The following is a 15,447-nucleotide window of genomic DNA, read 5'->3' as shown; positions in this document are numbered from 1 at the left end:
CATAGGACAAACAACCTGATATGATATACGATAAATCCATATTGTGCATTTGATTATAAGTGAAGCAAGTACGTATACCACATAAAAACCTTGATTCAGGGGCCTTATTATCTCACAATGAAAAAATGAACAGATGCATAGATTAACGATCAATCCTGTCCCATTAAAGGTAATCGAAACTAATGTCGAACAAAACAAAAAAACAACAGTCATACGATTAAGAGGTATATTGTTATTTCCATGAACCTCAGACCTGAAATTGAGTGCTAACTGTCTGTTTACTAGGGAATTGTTAATACTTTAGTAAAAGTATATCGCCTCAAATTCAACACTCGTATAAGAGAAATCATCAAATAAAACAGTACATTGAACATACAAGTTACAGACACACAATGTCGTTTTAAATTCGAAAATGAACTAGTTGTGTGCCATATACAAAATATTACCACGAAAAAGGTAGTATAGACTGAATGACGCAGGCAACGAACTATTAAGTTTTTTCTCCATGTACGAAGTACCAGAGTTTTTGTATGTTTTACTTACAATCTGATACAATCACACACCGCTGTATACTTGAAGAGCGTGCCAAGAAGTCATTATGTCTATCATTGTTCTCTTCTATTTGAACATTCTTAAATTCAAAGGAATTTACTTTTACATTCATAGATTAAATTGACACAAATCCTGGATAAGATTTACTCAGCAATTTTTAGTTTATTTCCAGTATTATACAGAAATGTATATAGAAATCGTTATGGCGGTAAAATGTTATTTCTTTTCTCGTTTTTTAATCCGAAAAAAATACATCATCTTTTTGTTAAGCGGGATTGTGTAATGTTTCTTCAATAAATGTAAAGTTGTTCTATTTTTAACTATAAAATACCATATAAGATTTAACAGATATTCGATTAATGAGTGTATTGATTTACGTTACCAAAAGCATTTTAATTTCATATTTGATTTTATTTGATTGGTAATGCATTCGGACACATAGGATAAATTTTATACCGTCACGGACTGTCTTTCATTTATCATTGTCATCAAAGGGTACCTAGAAAAATTTCATTCCACAAATATAACTGATTCAATATTTTAGTCATTTAAGTTGAACATACTTCTTATAATTTTTTATTGTAATCAGTTAAATTTTCATAAAAAAAAAGTCTTTTAGAATGCCAAAAGGGAAATAAATAAACATGTTGTTTAAAACCGAAATAAACTGTATAAAACGTACTTTATCGTTAAATCAAGTATTTTGATTCATTTCGACAATATGTAGTAACTGTATCATTTTACAACCTATATAATTTATCTAGTAAAGGAATAAAAGGAAAACTACAAAAGTTTCTTTCTTGTGCTATCTGTCAAAAGCAGTGATTGGTCGCCATTGTCAGGCTTCTAATAAAATAATAAGGCTCTGTTGTACGATATATTGTTCAAAAAAGTTCATTTCGGATAAAAGTTAATCGCACAACTCTAATATATTTAGTGAAATCATTAACATCTACAGGCGTCATGAAACCTTCATTTCTAATCAGCAACTTAAATTTCAAACATAAGGACGAACACGTTTACCGTCATGTGCGCGTCGATGACGCTGGAGGATATCATAAACCTTGCCTACATCGCTCCTATTGCTTATCTTTTTACGCAATTGAACACATAGAATTATTCACATTGTGTTCATTTTTGAATATCAGTACTCCATTTTTGTCAGCAATCCACATGGAGCCTTTAATTAGTCCAACAGACCTGGGGTTATAATGACCATCTGATGCATTCACTAGACGCCGTTTATACTTAAGATTTTTACCCAGTATAAAAACACAATGATGTCGACAGTCTGAAACTAAAATATTTCCTTTCGTATCAGTACATATTCCGGAACATTCAAAGTCATTTTCTGGAGCATAACCAAATACACCTTTAACCGATTCAATAATAGTACCGGATATGGGATTTCGTTGTTCAATAAGAGACTTTATCGGCTAATCAAAAGCATTTACGTACAAAAAGTTTATGCCTTCCTCGGTACTAAGAATTTCATTTGGTATGCGGCAAATATTTTGGTAAAAATCTATGCTACGAACTACGACCCCTTCTAAGTCCAAATGAGTAAATGCCTTTTTATAACCTTGGTCCTCTTGCACGATAGATAGAAGTAGAACTATAATGGAATCGTCCACAGTGACACATGCGCAATGAGGAAAGGACGGTTGGTTTCCTGAATTGGCAAACATAACCAGTCGATTCTCATTTACAAGTTGCATTATTTTTGTAGTATGATAAAAACACACTCGTTTCTCAACATGCCTATGTCACACACATTTTGTGCATAAATTTTATCATCCAGTATATAATTAGTGATTTTATGTAATTTGTTACCGGAAATTATCCATGCAGTTTTGTCTGAAATCGGAACAATTTTCTTAATGTTTTGGTGCCTGTATGATCTACCGATACTGATCTTGTGAAACATTGAATATTCTTCATGTATGTCATTACAATCGTTCTGTGGTATATCAGTTTTGTTTTTCTTTATACAATCGGCATTAGAACAGTTATCTTTTGAATCAGAACAACACTGGTTTTCTGTCTGAATAGACACGTCACGGCAGAGAGGCAGATTGTGATGTTCAATTGTTTCGATGTCATCACTTTTTGCCTCATAATTTTGACCGTGTGAAAGAATAAGTTGGCCGACTGACATTTCTTCGTCGTTTGGTCTGAAAGTGAATTGTTCGAGGACATGCATATGAGAATTCGCGGAAAAAAGACATGACTTTATTTCTGTCAATATGTTGACAACACTCCAAAAATCTAATTCCTGAATATTAGTAGTATATATTTTAGGAATGCTAACCGAACGTTTTCTATGCGATCCAATGTTTCTAGAATTGCTGTTTTCTTACTCGAGACTGTGTCATTTAAAGAAGTAAGAAGTTCCTCCTTTAACAAATCAATCCGTTTTCTTCCTATTTTCCGTATGATACTCAATACTATGTTCAATCATGTCACGTAATCCTAGAAGTTTTTCAATAGACGATTCATTTAAAATTATCTCATGTTCTCTACTTAAAACTCTTAAATTCATCACGAATGTTTGTTTCAGCATCTTGTATTTGACAAAAATTATGCTTTTGATGGAACTGACCTAAACAATGGAAACAAACCAAATGCCCACATTCTTTGCAGTAAAGCTAAAAAATATCATCGTGGAGAAACCTATATCGCACTAGGGTGTTGCAGTTCAAGGGATGTTTCATCGATATATTATTCGCCATGATTACATCCTGTATGTATAAACTTCAATATTTTGTACTTGTTATCATGTGATAACATAATATAGGTAGATATTTTCGTTATCATAAAAATGAACTTGATTTTCTGTCAATTTAAATCAAAATATCTAAAGTATGTTTGTGTGCGTTTGAATCAACCCTGCCAGAAACATCTTCATTATATTCTCTGGTTTTACACAATCAAGGAATAAAAATAAATGTTATATAAATTTGTATATCAACCTGATTAGGAATATTTCTTTTTTATTTGAGATAAAATATGATGCTGATAACATTTGGAAGTAACTTACATATCTCCGGAGAAGTTTTGGTTTAACCTAAGATAACCTTTGAACAAAACAATTTACGAAAAACATTATGACAGCCAAGAATCACCCACAACCACTGAACTACAGGCTCCTGACTTGGGACAGGCACATAAAGAATGTGGCGGGGTTAATCATGTTTGTGAGCGTTCAACCCTTCCCCTAATCTGGGACAGTGGTTTAATAGTATGTAGCATAAGAACAAACTATAAAAATCAGTTGAAAAGGCTTATCTCATTAGATGGATACAAATAGAAATACATCTAAAGTTGGTGTACTTTTCATTGTATCTAAACTATGCATGTTCAAAACTCTTCAATTTTTTAAACGATTTAAGTTGTCTTTTTTATGTCTTGGGTTGTTGTATCTTCGAAAATAAACCATCTCTGAGGTCAAGACATAGGTCTTAGCGTTCTAGCGACAAAGTACGTAGTTATCAGCAAACAGTGTTTCTCACTATTATACTTTGAGTTAAAATATTAAATTTGTATTCAGTAATACGTGGTAAATATTTTTTTCTTTCGCATGGCTAATATTCTATTTCCCTTCACGACACCTTTGTTCAATAGTGCGCTTTATTCAATACGGATGGTTGTTATGTACAAGGCTCATTTCTTTCAATCGAGAACTTAAAAGACAATATAATTATAGAACATTCAGTATAATATATTAAAAAATACATAGCTGATAGAGCAGATTTTAACCATTCATAAAATCTTTATCAACCTTAGATTTGCCTCGGTCGACAATATTTGTGTCGGGGTAACAATCTGCACTTTCATCCTCTCATTTGTGTTTTATTTATATACCATTCTGTTGGACAGTAGGCAATTCGAATGTTGTTTACTCTTAAATATACATTTAGCACCACGACTACAAGCATTCAGAGTTTAAGCACGATATGGTCTGTGATTGTACACTGCATGAATATTTAAAAACATCTCATGAGAGATAGCAGGCATTAAATTTTGTACAGCATGCGCATTTTATGTAAATCATAAATTGTGTCGCTAAAAATTAAAACAGTTGGAAGACAAAATCAATAACAAGTGAAACTGTGAGCTACTGCTCATTGATGATACCCCCGCCGCAACTGGATAATTCTAATAGTGTAAAAATATGTAAGTATTCGGTAAAGTTGTCGAGTGATGAATCTGAAAACGCATCACACGGTATAGCTGGCTCATATAAACCCTAAGACCAAATTTCAGAAATCCTTGTAATGCAGTTCATGAGAAAGATGCGACAAAAAATATTCATGGGAGGGACGGACAGACAGAGGAAAAACAGTATACCCCACTTTTTTAAAGCGGGGGTATAAAGATGTTTAAAGGCATTAAAAAACCAAAAGTTTAAAAAGTTTAACATTATTCAGTCATATTCTTATCAACCAGGTGTGTACTTCCATGTGTAACACGACGAGTGAAACATTTGGAGTAGGATCAGCCCGATTTTTGTAGGGTTCGTGTTCCTCCGTCTGTAGTTTGTTTTCTGTGTTATGTTTGTGTTGTTTGTCATCTTGTCGTTATTGTTTTTATACAAAGGGCATTGTCAGTTTGATTTCGAATTACAAGTTTGAGTATCCCTTTGATATCTTTTGCCTCTCTTTTTTCGACAGGTATTTTTTAAATGTAGTTTAAATAAAAGAACGTAGCACATCGTATCTGTTAAAATATAGGCAACACCATTTGGAGCAGCGTATAAAGTTGAGCACTTTTCTGCACTCTTTATCTTGCCTAAAACGATTTGAAATTTTACATTTTCAAAGGCTGACTTTAAGTCAACTTAGGGCGGACAAATATCATGTAAAAAAGTTATAAATACAAATACACCAGTCAAATAAAAAAAAAGATCGAGCAAAGCGCATCCTGTACTAAAACAATGGATGAATTGAGCTCCTATGAACTTGAACCTGCTCTATTTGATTCTAGAGGCAAAATACTGGCACATTTCACGACTCCAAAATTGATTTAGGTATAGAAATAGTTTAAAGCGTGTATTGTTTTATTTGTTGTTGTATGTGTTTGCATCAGAATATCAAAGAAATGTTTGCCACTAAACGTCAAAAAAGGCGAAAGATACCAAAGAGATATTCAAACTCTCAGAAGTCGAGAACAAAGTTACAATGCAATGGCAAAAAAACGCTTAGAAAAGACAAACAACAGTACACAAAACACAACATGGAAAACTAAAGACTGAGCAGCAAGATTAGCAATTAATCATATTAGTAACCCAGGATTATGGAATTTGAATTTTCATTACATACATGTGAACTATTAAGATTAGTAGTTTTTTTGTTGTTTTCTTTTTCTTACATAGTTCTTAGAATATTTTGATGACAGATCTCGTCTCTTCTTCATCTCAACTAAATAATTCAAAACAGTAATAAAAACAGTTTAACAAATAATCAACTATTTTATTCAAAATATAAATAACAGTAACAACAGAGATATTTTCAATTGAATAAATATGAATCACATTTATAAAATATTCATTCACTTACAACATTTGCACAAATAAAATACAATTCTGATATGAATCGATTAATGAAAATACATTTACAATATTATGCATTCAATAACATGTTAAAAAGGTATGTGTATCACATAAAAACCATGATTCAGGGAAAAATGTATACTACAATGAAAATGTGAACAGATGCATATAGATACACGATCAATCCTGTCCCATCAAGGGATTAATCAAAATTCCCTTCGAATAAAAAAACCCAATTAAGATTGAAAGACAAAGGTTTCGGACTAGAGGTTTATCTATAATTCAGTTCTTTCTCCTTGTGACGAAGAACCATACTCTTGGTATATTTTACTGACAATAGGATTAACAATGTCTTCTAACGATTTCTTCTGTTCTTTAAGTTCTTCTATCGAAGGATCTGAATTATTTTCCAACCATTTGATTTTTTCTTCAATCGCCTTTTCTATGGTTGACTTATCGTCATCAGTCAGTTTTCCTCCTAATTTTTCTTTATCACCAATTTGATTTTTGAGGTTATAGGTCAAACTTTCAAGTTCATTTTTAGCATCTACTTTTTCTTTTATAGCTTTATCTTCGTCTGCAAATTTTTCAGCATCATTTATCATACGATCTATATCTTCTTGTGAAAGTCTGTTGGTATCCTTTTGAATAACAATATTGTTTTTCTTACCCGTTCCTTTGTCTTCTGCACTTACTTCTAAAATCCCGTTAGCATCAATGGCGAACGAGACTTCGATCTGTGGTATTCCTCTCGGTGCTGGTGGGATACCAGTCAAATCGAATTTTCCCAATATGTGATTGTCTTTTGTCATTGTTCTTTCCCCTTCAAAAATCTGTATTGTTACTGCATTTTGGTTATCAGCTGCTGTTGAAAATATTTGTGATCTTTTTGTTGGTATTTGGGTGTTTCGTGGGATCAGTTTTGTCATGACACCACCAACGGTTTCTATACCAAGTGTTAGTGGGTTAACATCCATCAATAACAGGCCCCCTGTCTCTTCCTCTCCACTCAGGATGCCACCTTGAACAGCGGCGCCAAAAGCCACAGCTTCGTCTGGATTAACCCCTCGGTTTGGCTCCTGTAAAATAAAAGAATTGTAATGACCTAACAAAAAATGTCGTTTTGTCTTGCAAGATGTCATTTGATTCAAATAAAAAGGCTCTAAGGGAGCTACCATTTGATTTTTATGGGAGGGCTAGGATGAAAAATTTTGTCCTGTCTTTTTATTTTTCCCTCTATTCGGTCCTGCCTTTTTATTTTTCACTCTATTCGGTCCTGCCTATTTTTTTTTAGTTTATCCTGACTTTTTTTTTACATAAATTGTCATCCTGCCTTTTTTTTTTTGGCAAAAAATCTCATACTGCCTTTTTTTTTTTACTCAAAACTCCTGTCCTGCCTATTTTTTTCAAATTTCATCCTAGTTTATAAATTTTGAAATTATAAAAAAAACTAAGGGTTCAATTCCTCGGGCAAAGTTGACCTTAAATATATTTGGCTATTTTTTGTTTCATAACTCTTCAACTGTTTCGGTTCTTATACATTCTTGGCTTTGAAATACTCGACCTTGAGCGTTCCTGGTAAAGGTAAATAAAGAAAAGCGTTTTGGACGCATAAAATTCATAACTTGTTGTTTTCATATTTTATATAAGTGGTAATTAAACAAAATGCGAACAACATGGAAACTTCTTAATAACATTTTCTTTTTTTTAATAGATATACAAAAACATTATGAAAAGATAATAACATTAATACAAGAACAATAACAAACCCTCACCTTGCCGCTAAAGTAGTCTTTCAGAAGTTGTTGAACTTTAGGAATTCGTGTAGAACCACCAACAAGGACTACTTCGTCAATATCGGATTTCTTCATGTTGGCATCATCTAATACTTTCTGGACTGGTTTCATTGTAGATTTGAATAAATCCTGAAAGACAAAGTTTAATATTTATTAATATAATAGGCTTCTTATTAACATTCATATGTTATGGTTTGTATTTATTGGAAAACTCGTATAAGGAAGTATGATAAGGAAAGCCAAATTTTTAATCAAGAAAAATAGAAAAACCTTCTTCACTTTCCGATAGTGAAACGCGACCCCTGTTCATTCTATTTCATTCCAATGCTAAGCCTGTACCATACTAAGATTAAATAAGGAGTTGTACCTTTTAAAATGCATCATTGATTGATTAATTATCGTTTGTTCAACGTCCAGTCGCAAATATTTCATGCATATCCTAGTCGGTTTTTCCAAGTGTAAAAGCATACACTGAATCAGTTATCCTGTCTGAAGAGTTGCGATTCTAATCTAATTCGTTCTATATTGAAGACTCGTTAAATGTATAATTGAGGGTTTTCTTTTCTGAGCATGTCAGTGTAAAAAATGCTTAATATTTACATGGTATTTATCAATATTCTTTAATCTGTTATAAATTTATATACTTAGATTTCAAAACTTACCATGTTTAATTCTTCAAACTTGGCCCTAGAGAGTGTTTCTGAGAAATCATTCCCTTCAAACAAGGATTCGATTTCTACTCTGGTTTGGTGAGCGGATGAGAGGGCTCGTTTAGCTTTTTCTACTTCACGTCTTAGTTTCTGCATGGCATGTTTATCAGTCCTCATGTCTTTTCCTGTTTTCTTGTTGTATATTTTTATAAAATGTTCCATAACTCTCTGGTCAAAATCTTCGCCTCCCAAATGTGTATCACCGTTCGTTGCAACGACTTCGAATATTCCATTATCGATCGTTAAGATGGAGACATCAAAGGTTCCTCCTCCAAGATCAAACACAAGAACATTTTTCTCCCCTTTCTTATCAAGTCCATACGCAATAGCTGCTGCAGTTCTGAAAATAAAAGGATAGCATTGCAATGTACAACAAGTCAAATGCAAAGGATCTGTAATCTTCCAGAAAATGTTTCTTTAAATATTTTAAACTAAATGCTACGTGAGCTGTAGATGTTATTCAACGATAGTTATCTGTAGTGGTTGTGATTTCAAATATGTTATTACATGTATTTGCTGAAGCTTAAATATTGAAATACAGAAAATATTGTGAGAGTAGTGTATAAAATGTAAACCAAAATATGGTAAGTAGTATATGATTATTTATGTCATTAAATGAAATTGGATACCCTGCATTTATCATGCTTTTCAATAACATATGAGCAAATCGCTGAAAGATCCCTTCCTAAATTAATGAAAACTCATTCTGCATTGAAAATAATATATTGCTGTACATCAGATACACCCTCAAGTTGTATCTAATATGCTACTTACTGCATTAACTTAGAGAGGCTATATAGGTTACAATACACCATTAGATTTTATGGGCGCAGCCATTTTATGAGCATAACATGGTATTCAGAATTAAGAGTATAGCTAATCCTGATTGGTTGATATGTGCGCCCGTTATTTTTTGTAATTAGAGACTTCGTGCATTCTGCATTATACCAAAGGCCAAATAAATTATTTTCCTTAGCCCTAACGGAACTGAGATGTCTTTTAAACGCTAGGATGAGACACGTATTTTTAAGTGCAAAATTGATAGGCATGGGAGATAAGTACAAATTACGCTAAGAAAAGCAACGCGAACCTATATTTTTTGGACCAAAAAATACTGTCCTAATAACTTTTCTTTAATTCTAGCAAGGTTTCGTTAAAAAAATCAGCTTTCTAAAGTCTGTATCTCGAAAAAGGCTATCATTGTCGCCTATGGGGAAATTAATTGTTTATTTCAATCTATACAGCGTCGACATTTCTTTATCATAGTGCTCAAAAAGTGTCAAAAACAGTAATTTTACTTGATATATGATGTGAAACCGTATTTTTTGGTGACAAATGAATTATTGATTAACTAGTTTTTAAGCTATAGTCTGTTTCATATTTGTATAGCGTTTTACCTTAGAAACAAGGGTGGGTTCGAATTTTGACTTACTGTGGAGAGAATATGTCATTTTCTGAACTTCTGCTGATTTGTTTGAAAAAAGCACGTACACGTCTAGAGTTTGGATATACAAATCGATTTTTAAACATGACAATCTCGATCCAAGTGCTGTTATCGAAATTACCAAATTCAGTGAAAATGTACAGAAATGATCCCCTTCGAACATTGAAATGTTCACTCGAATGGCAGACTATAAAAATCAGAATAGGCACGACATTTTGTAGTTAACGAATAGTTTTCGATGTTTCAACACAAATATTTACACATTTTTCATATTTTGAAAGGCTATAGTCTGTTTCAAAAATGTACTTTTATACGAAAATGGTTTCATTTAAAACTGTTGTTCAAAATTCACCGTAGTAGTTACATATTGGATCGGTTTTGGTATCAATATAATCAGTACTTGATGACATATAAAGAATCATTGGGGAAAGTGTACATTATCTTCAGGCCCTTTTTAGCAGTACCGCATTTACTCAAAAAATCAGAAAATTTTTTTTCACATTTTTTGACTGGGGTTACCTCTGATAAAAAATTGTGAAAATTCAGAGAGTAATGTCAGAACGTTTTGAAGATGATTTTTGTGTGGCATATATATTTATGCATCTAACGAACTATGAATTGCATGATTCTAGAAAGTATTAAATACCGTATAGGTTACAATACACCATTAGATTTTATGGGCGCAGCCATTTTATGAGCATAACATGGTATTCAGAATTAAGAGTATAGCTAATCCTGATTGGTTGATATGTGCGCCCGTTATTTTTTGTAATTAGAGACTTCGTGCATTCTGCATTATACCAAAGGCCAAATAAATTATTTTCCTTAGCCCTAACGGAACTGAGATGTCTTTTAAACGCTAGGATGAGACACGTATTTTTAAGTGCAAAATTGATAGGCATGGGAGATAAGTACAAATTACGCTAAGAAAAGCAACGCGAACCTATATTTTTTGGACCAAAAAATACTGTCCTAATAACTTTTCTTTAATTCTAGCAAGGTTTCGTTAAAAAAATCAGCTTTCTAAAGTCTGTATCTCGAAAAAGGCTATCATTGTCGCCTATGGGGAAATTAATTGTTTATTTCAATCTATACAGCGTCGACATTTCTTTATCATAGTGCTCAAAAAGTGTCAAAAACAGTAATTTTACTTGATATATGATGTGAAACCGTATTTTTTGGTGACAAATGAATTATTGATTAACTAGTTTTTAAGCTATAGTCTGTTTCATATTTGTATAGCGTTTTACCTTAGAAACAAGGGTGGGTTCGAATTTTGACTTACTGTGGAGAGAATATGTCATTTTCTGAACTTCTGCTGATTTGTTTGAAAAAAGCACGTACACGTCTAGAGTTTGGATATACAAATCGATTTTTAAACATGACAATCTCGATCCAAGTGCTGTTATCGAAATTACCAAATTCAGTGAAAATGTACAGAAATGATCCCCTTCGAACATTGAAATGTTCACTCGAATGGCAGACTATAAAAATCAGAATAGGCACGACATTTTGTAGTTAACGAATAGTTTTCGATGTTTCAACACAAATATTTACACATTTTTCATATTTTGAAAGGCTATAGTCTGTTTCAAAAATGTACTTTTATACGAAAATGGTTTCATTTAAAACTGTTGTTCAAAATTCACCGTAGTAGTTACATATTGGATCGGTTTTGGTATCAATATAATCAGTACTTGATGACATATAAAGAATCATTGGAGAAAGTGTACATTATCTTCCGGCCCTTTTTAGCAGTACCGCATTTACTCAAAAAATCAGAAAATTTTTTTTCACATTTTTTGACTGGGGTTACCTCTGATAAAAAATTGTGAAAATTCAGAGAGTAATGTCAGAACGTTTTGAAGATGATTTTTGTGTGGCATATATATTTATGCATCTAACGAACTATGAATTGCATGATTCTAGAAAGTATTAAATACCGTATAGGTTACAATACACCATTAGATTTTATGGGCGCAGCCATTTTATGAGCATAACATGGTATTCAGAATTAAGAGTATAGCTAATCCTGATTGGTTGATATGTGCGCCCGTTATTTTTTGTAATTAGAGACTTCGTGCATTCTGCATTATACCAAAGGCCAAATAAATTATTTTCCTTAGCCCTAACGGAACTGAGATGTCTTTTAAACGCTAGGATGAGACACGTATTTTTAAGTGCAAAATTGATAGGCATGGGAGATAAGTACAAATTACGCTAAGAAAAGCAACGCGAACCTATATTTTTTGGACCAAAAAATACTGTCCTAATAACTTTTCTTTAATTCTAGCAAGGTTTCGTTAAAAAAATCAGCTTTCTAAAGTCTGTATCTCGAAAAAGGCTATCATTGTCGCCTATGGGGAAATTAATTGTTTATTTCAATCTATACAGCGTCGACATTTCTTTATCATAGTGCTCAAAAAGTGTCAAAAACAGTAATTTTACTTGATATTTGATGTGAAACCGTATTTTTTGGTGACAAATGAATTATTGATTAACTAGTTTTTAAGCTATAGTCTGTTTCATATTTGTATAGCGTTTTACCTTAGAAACAAGGGTGGGTTCGAATTTTGACTTACTGTGGAGAGAATATGTCATTTTCTGAACTTCTGCTGATTTGTTTGAAAAAAGCACGTACACGTCTAGAGTTTGGATATACAAATCGATTTTTAAACATGACAATCTCGATCCAAGTGCTGTTATCGAAATTACCAAATTCAGTGAAAATGTACAGAAATGATCCCCTTCGAACATTGAAATGTTCACTCGAATGGCAGACTATAAAAATCAGAATAGGCACGACATTTTGTAGTTAACGAATAGTTTTCGATGTTTCAACACAAATATTTACACATTTTTCATATTTTGAAAGGCTATAGTCTGTTTCAAAAATGTACTTTTATACGAAAATGGTTTCATTTAAAACTGTTGTTCAAAATTCACCGTAGTAGTTACATATTGGATCGGTTTTGGTATCAATATAATCAGTACTTGATGACATATAAAGAATCATTGGAGAAAGTGTACATTATCTTCAGGCCCTTTTTAGCAGTACCGCATTTACTCAAAAAATCAGAAAATTTTTTTTCACATTTTTTGACTGGGGTTACCTCTGATAAAAAATTGTGAAAATTCAGAGAGTAATGTCAGAACGTTTTGAAGATGATTTTTGTGTGGCATATATATTTATGCATCTAACGAACTATGAATTGCATGATTCTAGAAAGTATTAAATACCGTATAGGTTACAATACACCATTAGATTTTATGGGCGCAGCCATTTTATGAGCATAACATGGTATTCAGAATTAAGAGTATAGCTAATCCTGATTGGTTGATATGTGCGCCCGTTATTTTTTGTAATTAGAGACTTCGTGCATTCTGCATTATACCAAAGGCCAAATAAATTATTTTCCTTAGCCCTAACGGAACTGAGATGTCTTTTAAACGCTAGGATGAGACACGTATTTTTAAGTGCAAAATTGATAGGCATGGGAGATAAGTACACATTACGCTAAGAAAAGCAACGCGAACCTATATTTTTTGGACCAAAAAATACTGTCCTAATAACTTTTCTTTAATTCTAGCAAGGTTTCGTTAAAAAAATCAGCTTTCTAAAGTCTGTATCTCGAAAAAGGCTATCATTGTCGCCTATGGGGAAATTAATTGTTTATTTCAATCTATACAGCGTCGACATTTCTTTATCATAGTGCTCAAAAAGTGTCAAAAACAGTAATTTTACTTGATATATGATGTGAAACCGTATTTTTTGGTGACAAATGAATTATTGATTAACTAGTTTTTAAGCTATAGTCTGTTTCATATTTGTATAGCGTTTTACCTTAGAAACAAGGGTGGGTTCGAATTTTGACTTACTGTGGAGAGAATATGTCATTTTCTGAACTTCTGCTGATTTGTTTGAAAAAAGCACGTACACGTCTAGAGTTTGGATATACAAATCGATTTTTAAACATGACAATCTCGATCCAAGTGCTGTTATCGAAATTACCAAATTCAGTGAAAATGTACAGAAATGATCCCCTTCGAACATTGAAATGTTCACTCGAATGGCAGACTATAAAAATCAGAATAGGCACGACATTTTGTAGTTAACGAATAGTTTTCGATGTTTCAACACAAATATTTACACATTTTTCATATTTTGAAAGGCTATAGTCTGTTTCAAAAATGTACTTTTATACGAAAATGGTTTCATTTAAAACTGTTGTTCAAAATTCACCGTAGTAGTTACATATTGGATCGGTTTTGGTATCAATATAATCAGTACTTGATGACATATAAAGAATCATTGGAGAAAGTGTACATTATCTTCAGGCCCTTTTTAGCAGTACCGCATTTACTCAAAAAATCAGAAATTTTTTTTTCACATTTTTTGACTGGGGTTACCTCTGATAAAAAATTGTGAAAATTCAGAGAGTAATGTCAGAACGTTTTGAAGATGATTTTTGTGTGGCATATATATTTATGCATCTAACGAACTATGAATTGCATGATTCTAGAAAGTATTAAATACCGTATAGGTTACAATACACCATTAGATTTTATGGGCGCAGCCATTTTATGAGCATAACATGGTATTCAGAATTAAGAGTATAGCTAATCCTGATTGGTTGATATGTGCGCCCGTTATTTTTTGTAATTAGAGACTTCGTGCATTCTGCATTATACCAAAGGCCAAATAAATTATTTTCCTTAGCCCTAACGGAACTGAGATGTCTTTTAAACGCTAGGATGAGACACGTATTTTTAAGTGCAAAATTGATAGGCATGGGAGATAAGTACAAATTACGCTAAGAAAAGCAACGCGAACCTATATTTTTTGGACCAAAAAATACTGTCCTAATAACTTTTCTTTAATTCTAGCAAGGTTTCGTTAAAAAAATCAGCTTTCTAAAGTCTGTATCTCGAAAAAGGCTATCATTGTCGCCTATGGGGAAATTAATTGTTTATTTCAATCTATACAGCGTCGACATTTCTTTATCATAGTGCTCAAAAAGTGTCAAAAACAGTAATTTTACTTGATATTTGATGTGAAACCGTATTTTTTGGTGACAAATGAATTATTGATTAACTAGTTTTTAAGCTATAGTCTGTTTCATATTTGTATAGCGTTTTACCTTAGAAACAAGGGTGGGTTCGAATTTTGACTTACTGTGGAGAGAATATGTCATTTTCTGAACTTCTGCTGATTTGTTTGAAAAAAGCACGTACACGTCTAGAGTTTGGATATACAAATCGATTTTTAAACATGACAATCTCGATCCAAGTGCTGTTATCGAAATTACCAAATTCAGTGAAAATGTACAGAAATGATCCCCTTCGAACATTGAAATGTTCACTCGAATGGCAGACTATAAAAATCAGAATAGG

The 15,447-nt window shown here is 32.5% G+C and overlaps 1 protein-coding gene across 2 annotated transcripts in view; it reads right to left on the bottom strand.

The window, feature by feature from the left end:
- Window positions 1-6,002: 6,002 nt before the first annotated feature.
- LOC127716335 (endoplasmic reticulum chaperone BiP-like) overlaps window positions 6,003-15,447 on the bottom strand; it is a 76,006-nt gene continuing 66,561 nt past the window's right edge. Inside the window, exons 2-5 of one of the 2 annotated variants that reach the window (XM_052222502.1) lie at window positions 9,384-9,408; window positions 8,562-8,949; window positions 7,879-8,028; window positions 6,003-7,182 (exon numbers count right to left, since the gene is read on the bottom strand). In XM_052222502.1, the coding sequence (XP_052078462.1) occupies window positions 6,379-7,182; window positions 7,879-8,028; window positions 8,562-8,949; window positions 9,384-9,388 (1,347 nt within the window). In that variant the 5' untranslated portion in view covers window positions 9,389-9,408 and the 3' untranslated portion in view covers window positions 6,003-6,378. The remainder of the gene's footprint in view (window positions 7,183-7,878; window positions 8,029-8,561; window positions 8,950-9,383; window positions 9,409-15,447) is intronic. The other variant, XM_052222501.1, reaches the window with a different exon arrangement.

This window comes from Mytilus californianus, unplaced genomic scaffold (assembly GCF_021869535.1).
Source record: "Mytilus californianus isolate M0D057914Y unplaced genomic scaffold, xbMytCali1.0.p SCAF_9, whole genome shotgun sequence".
Lineage (NCBI taxonomy): Eukaryota > Metazoa > Mollusca > Bivalvia > Mytilida > Mytilidae > Mytilus > Mytilus californianus.
Note: the sequence above shows the minus strand (reverse complement) of the source record. Positions and strands in the feature narration are given on the sequence as shown.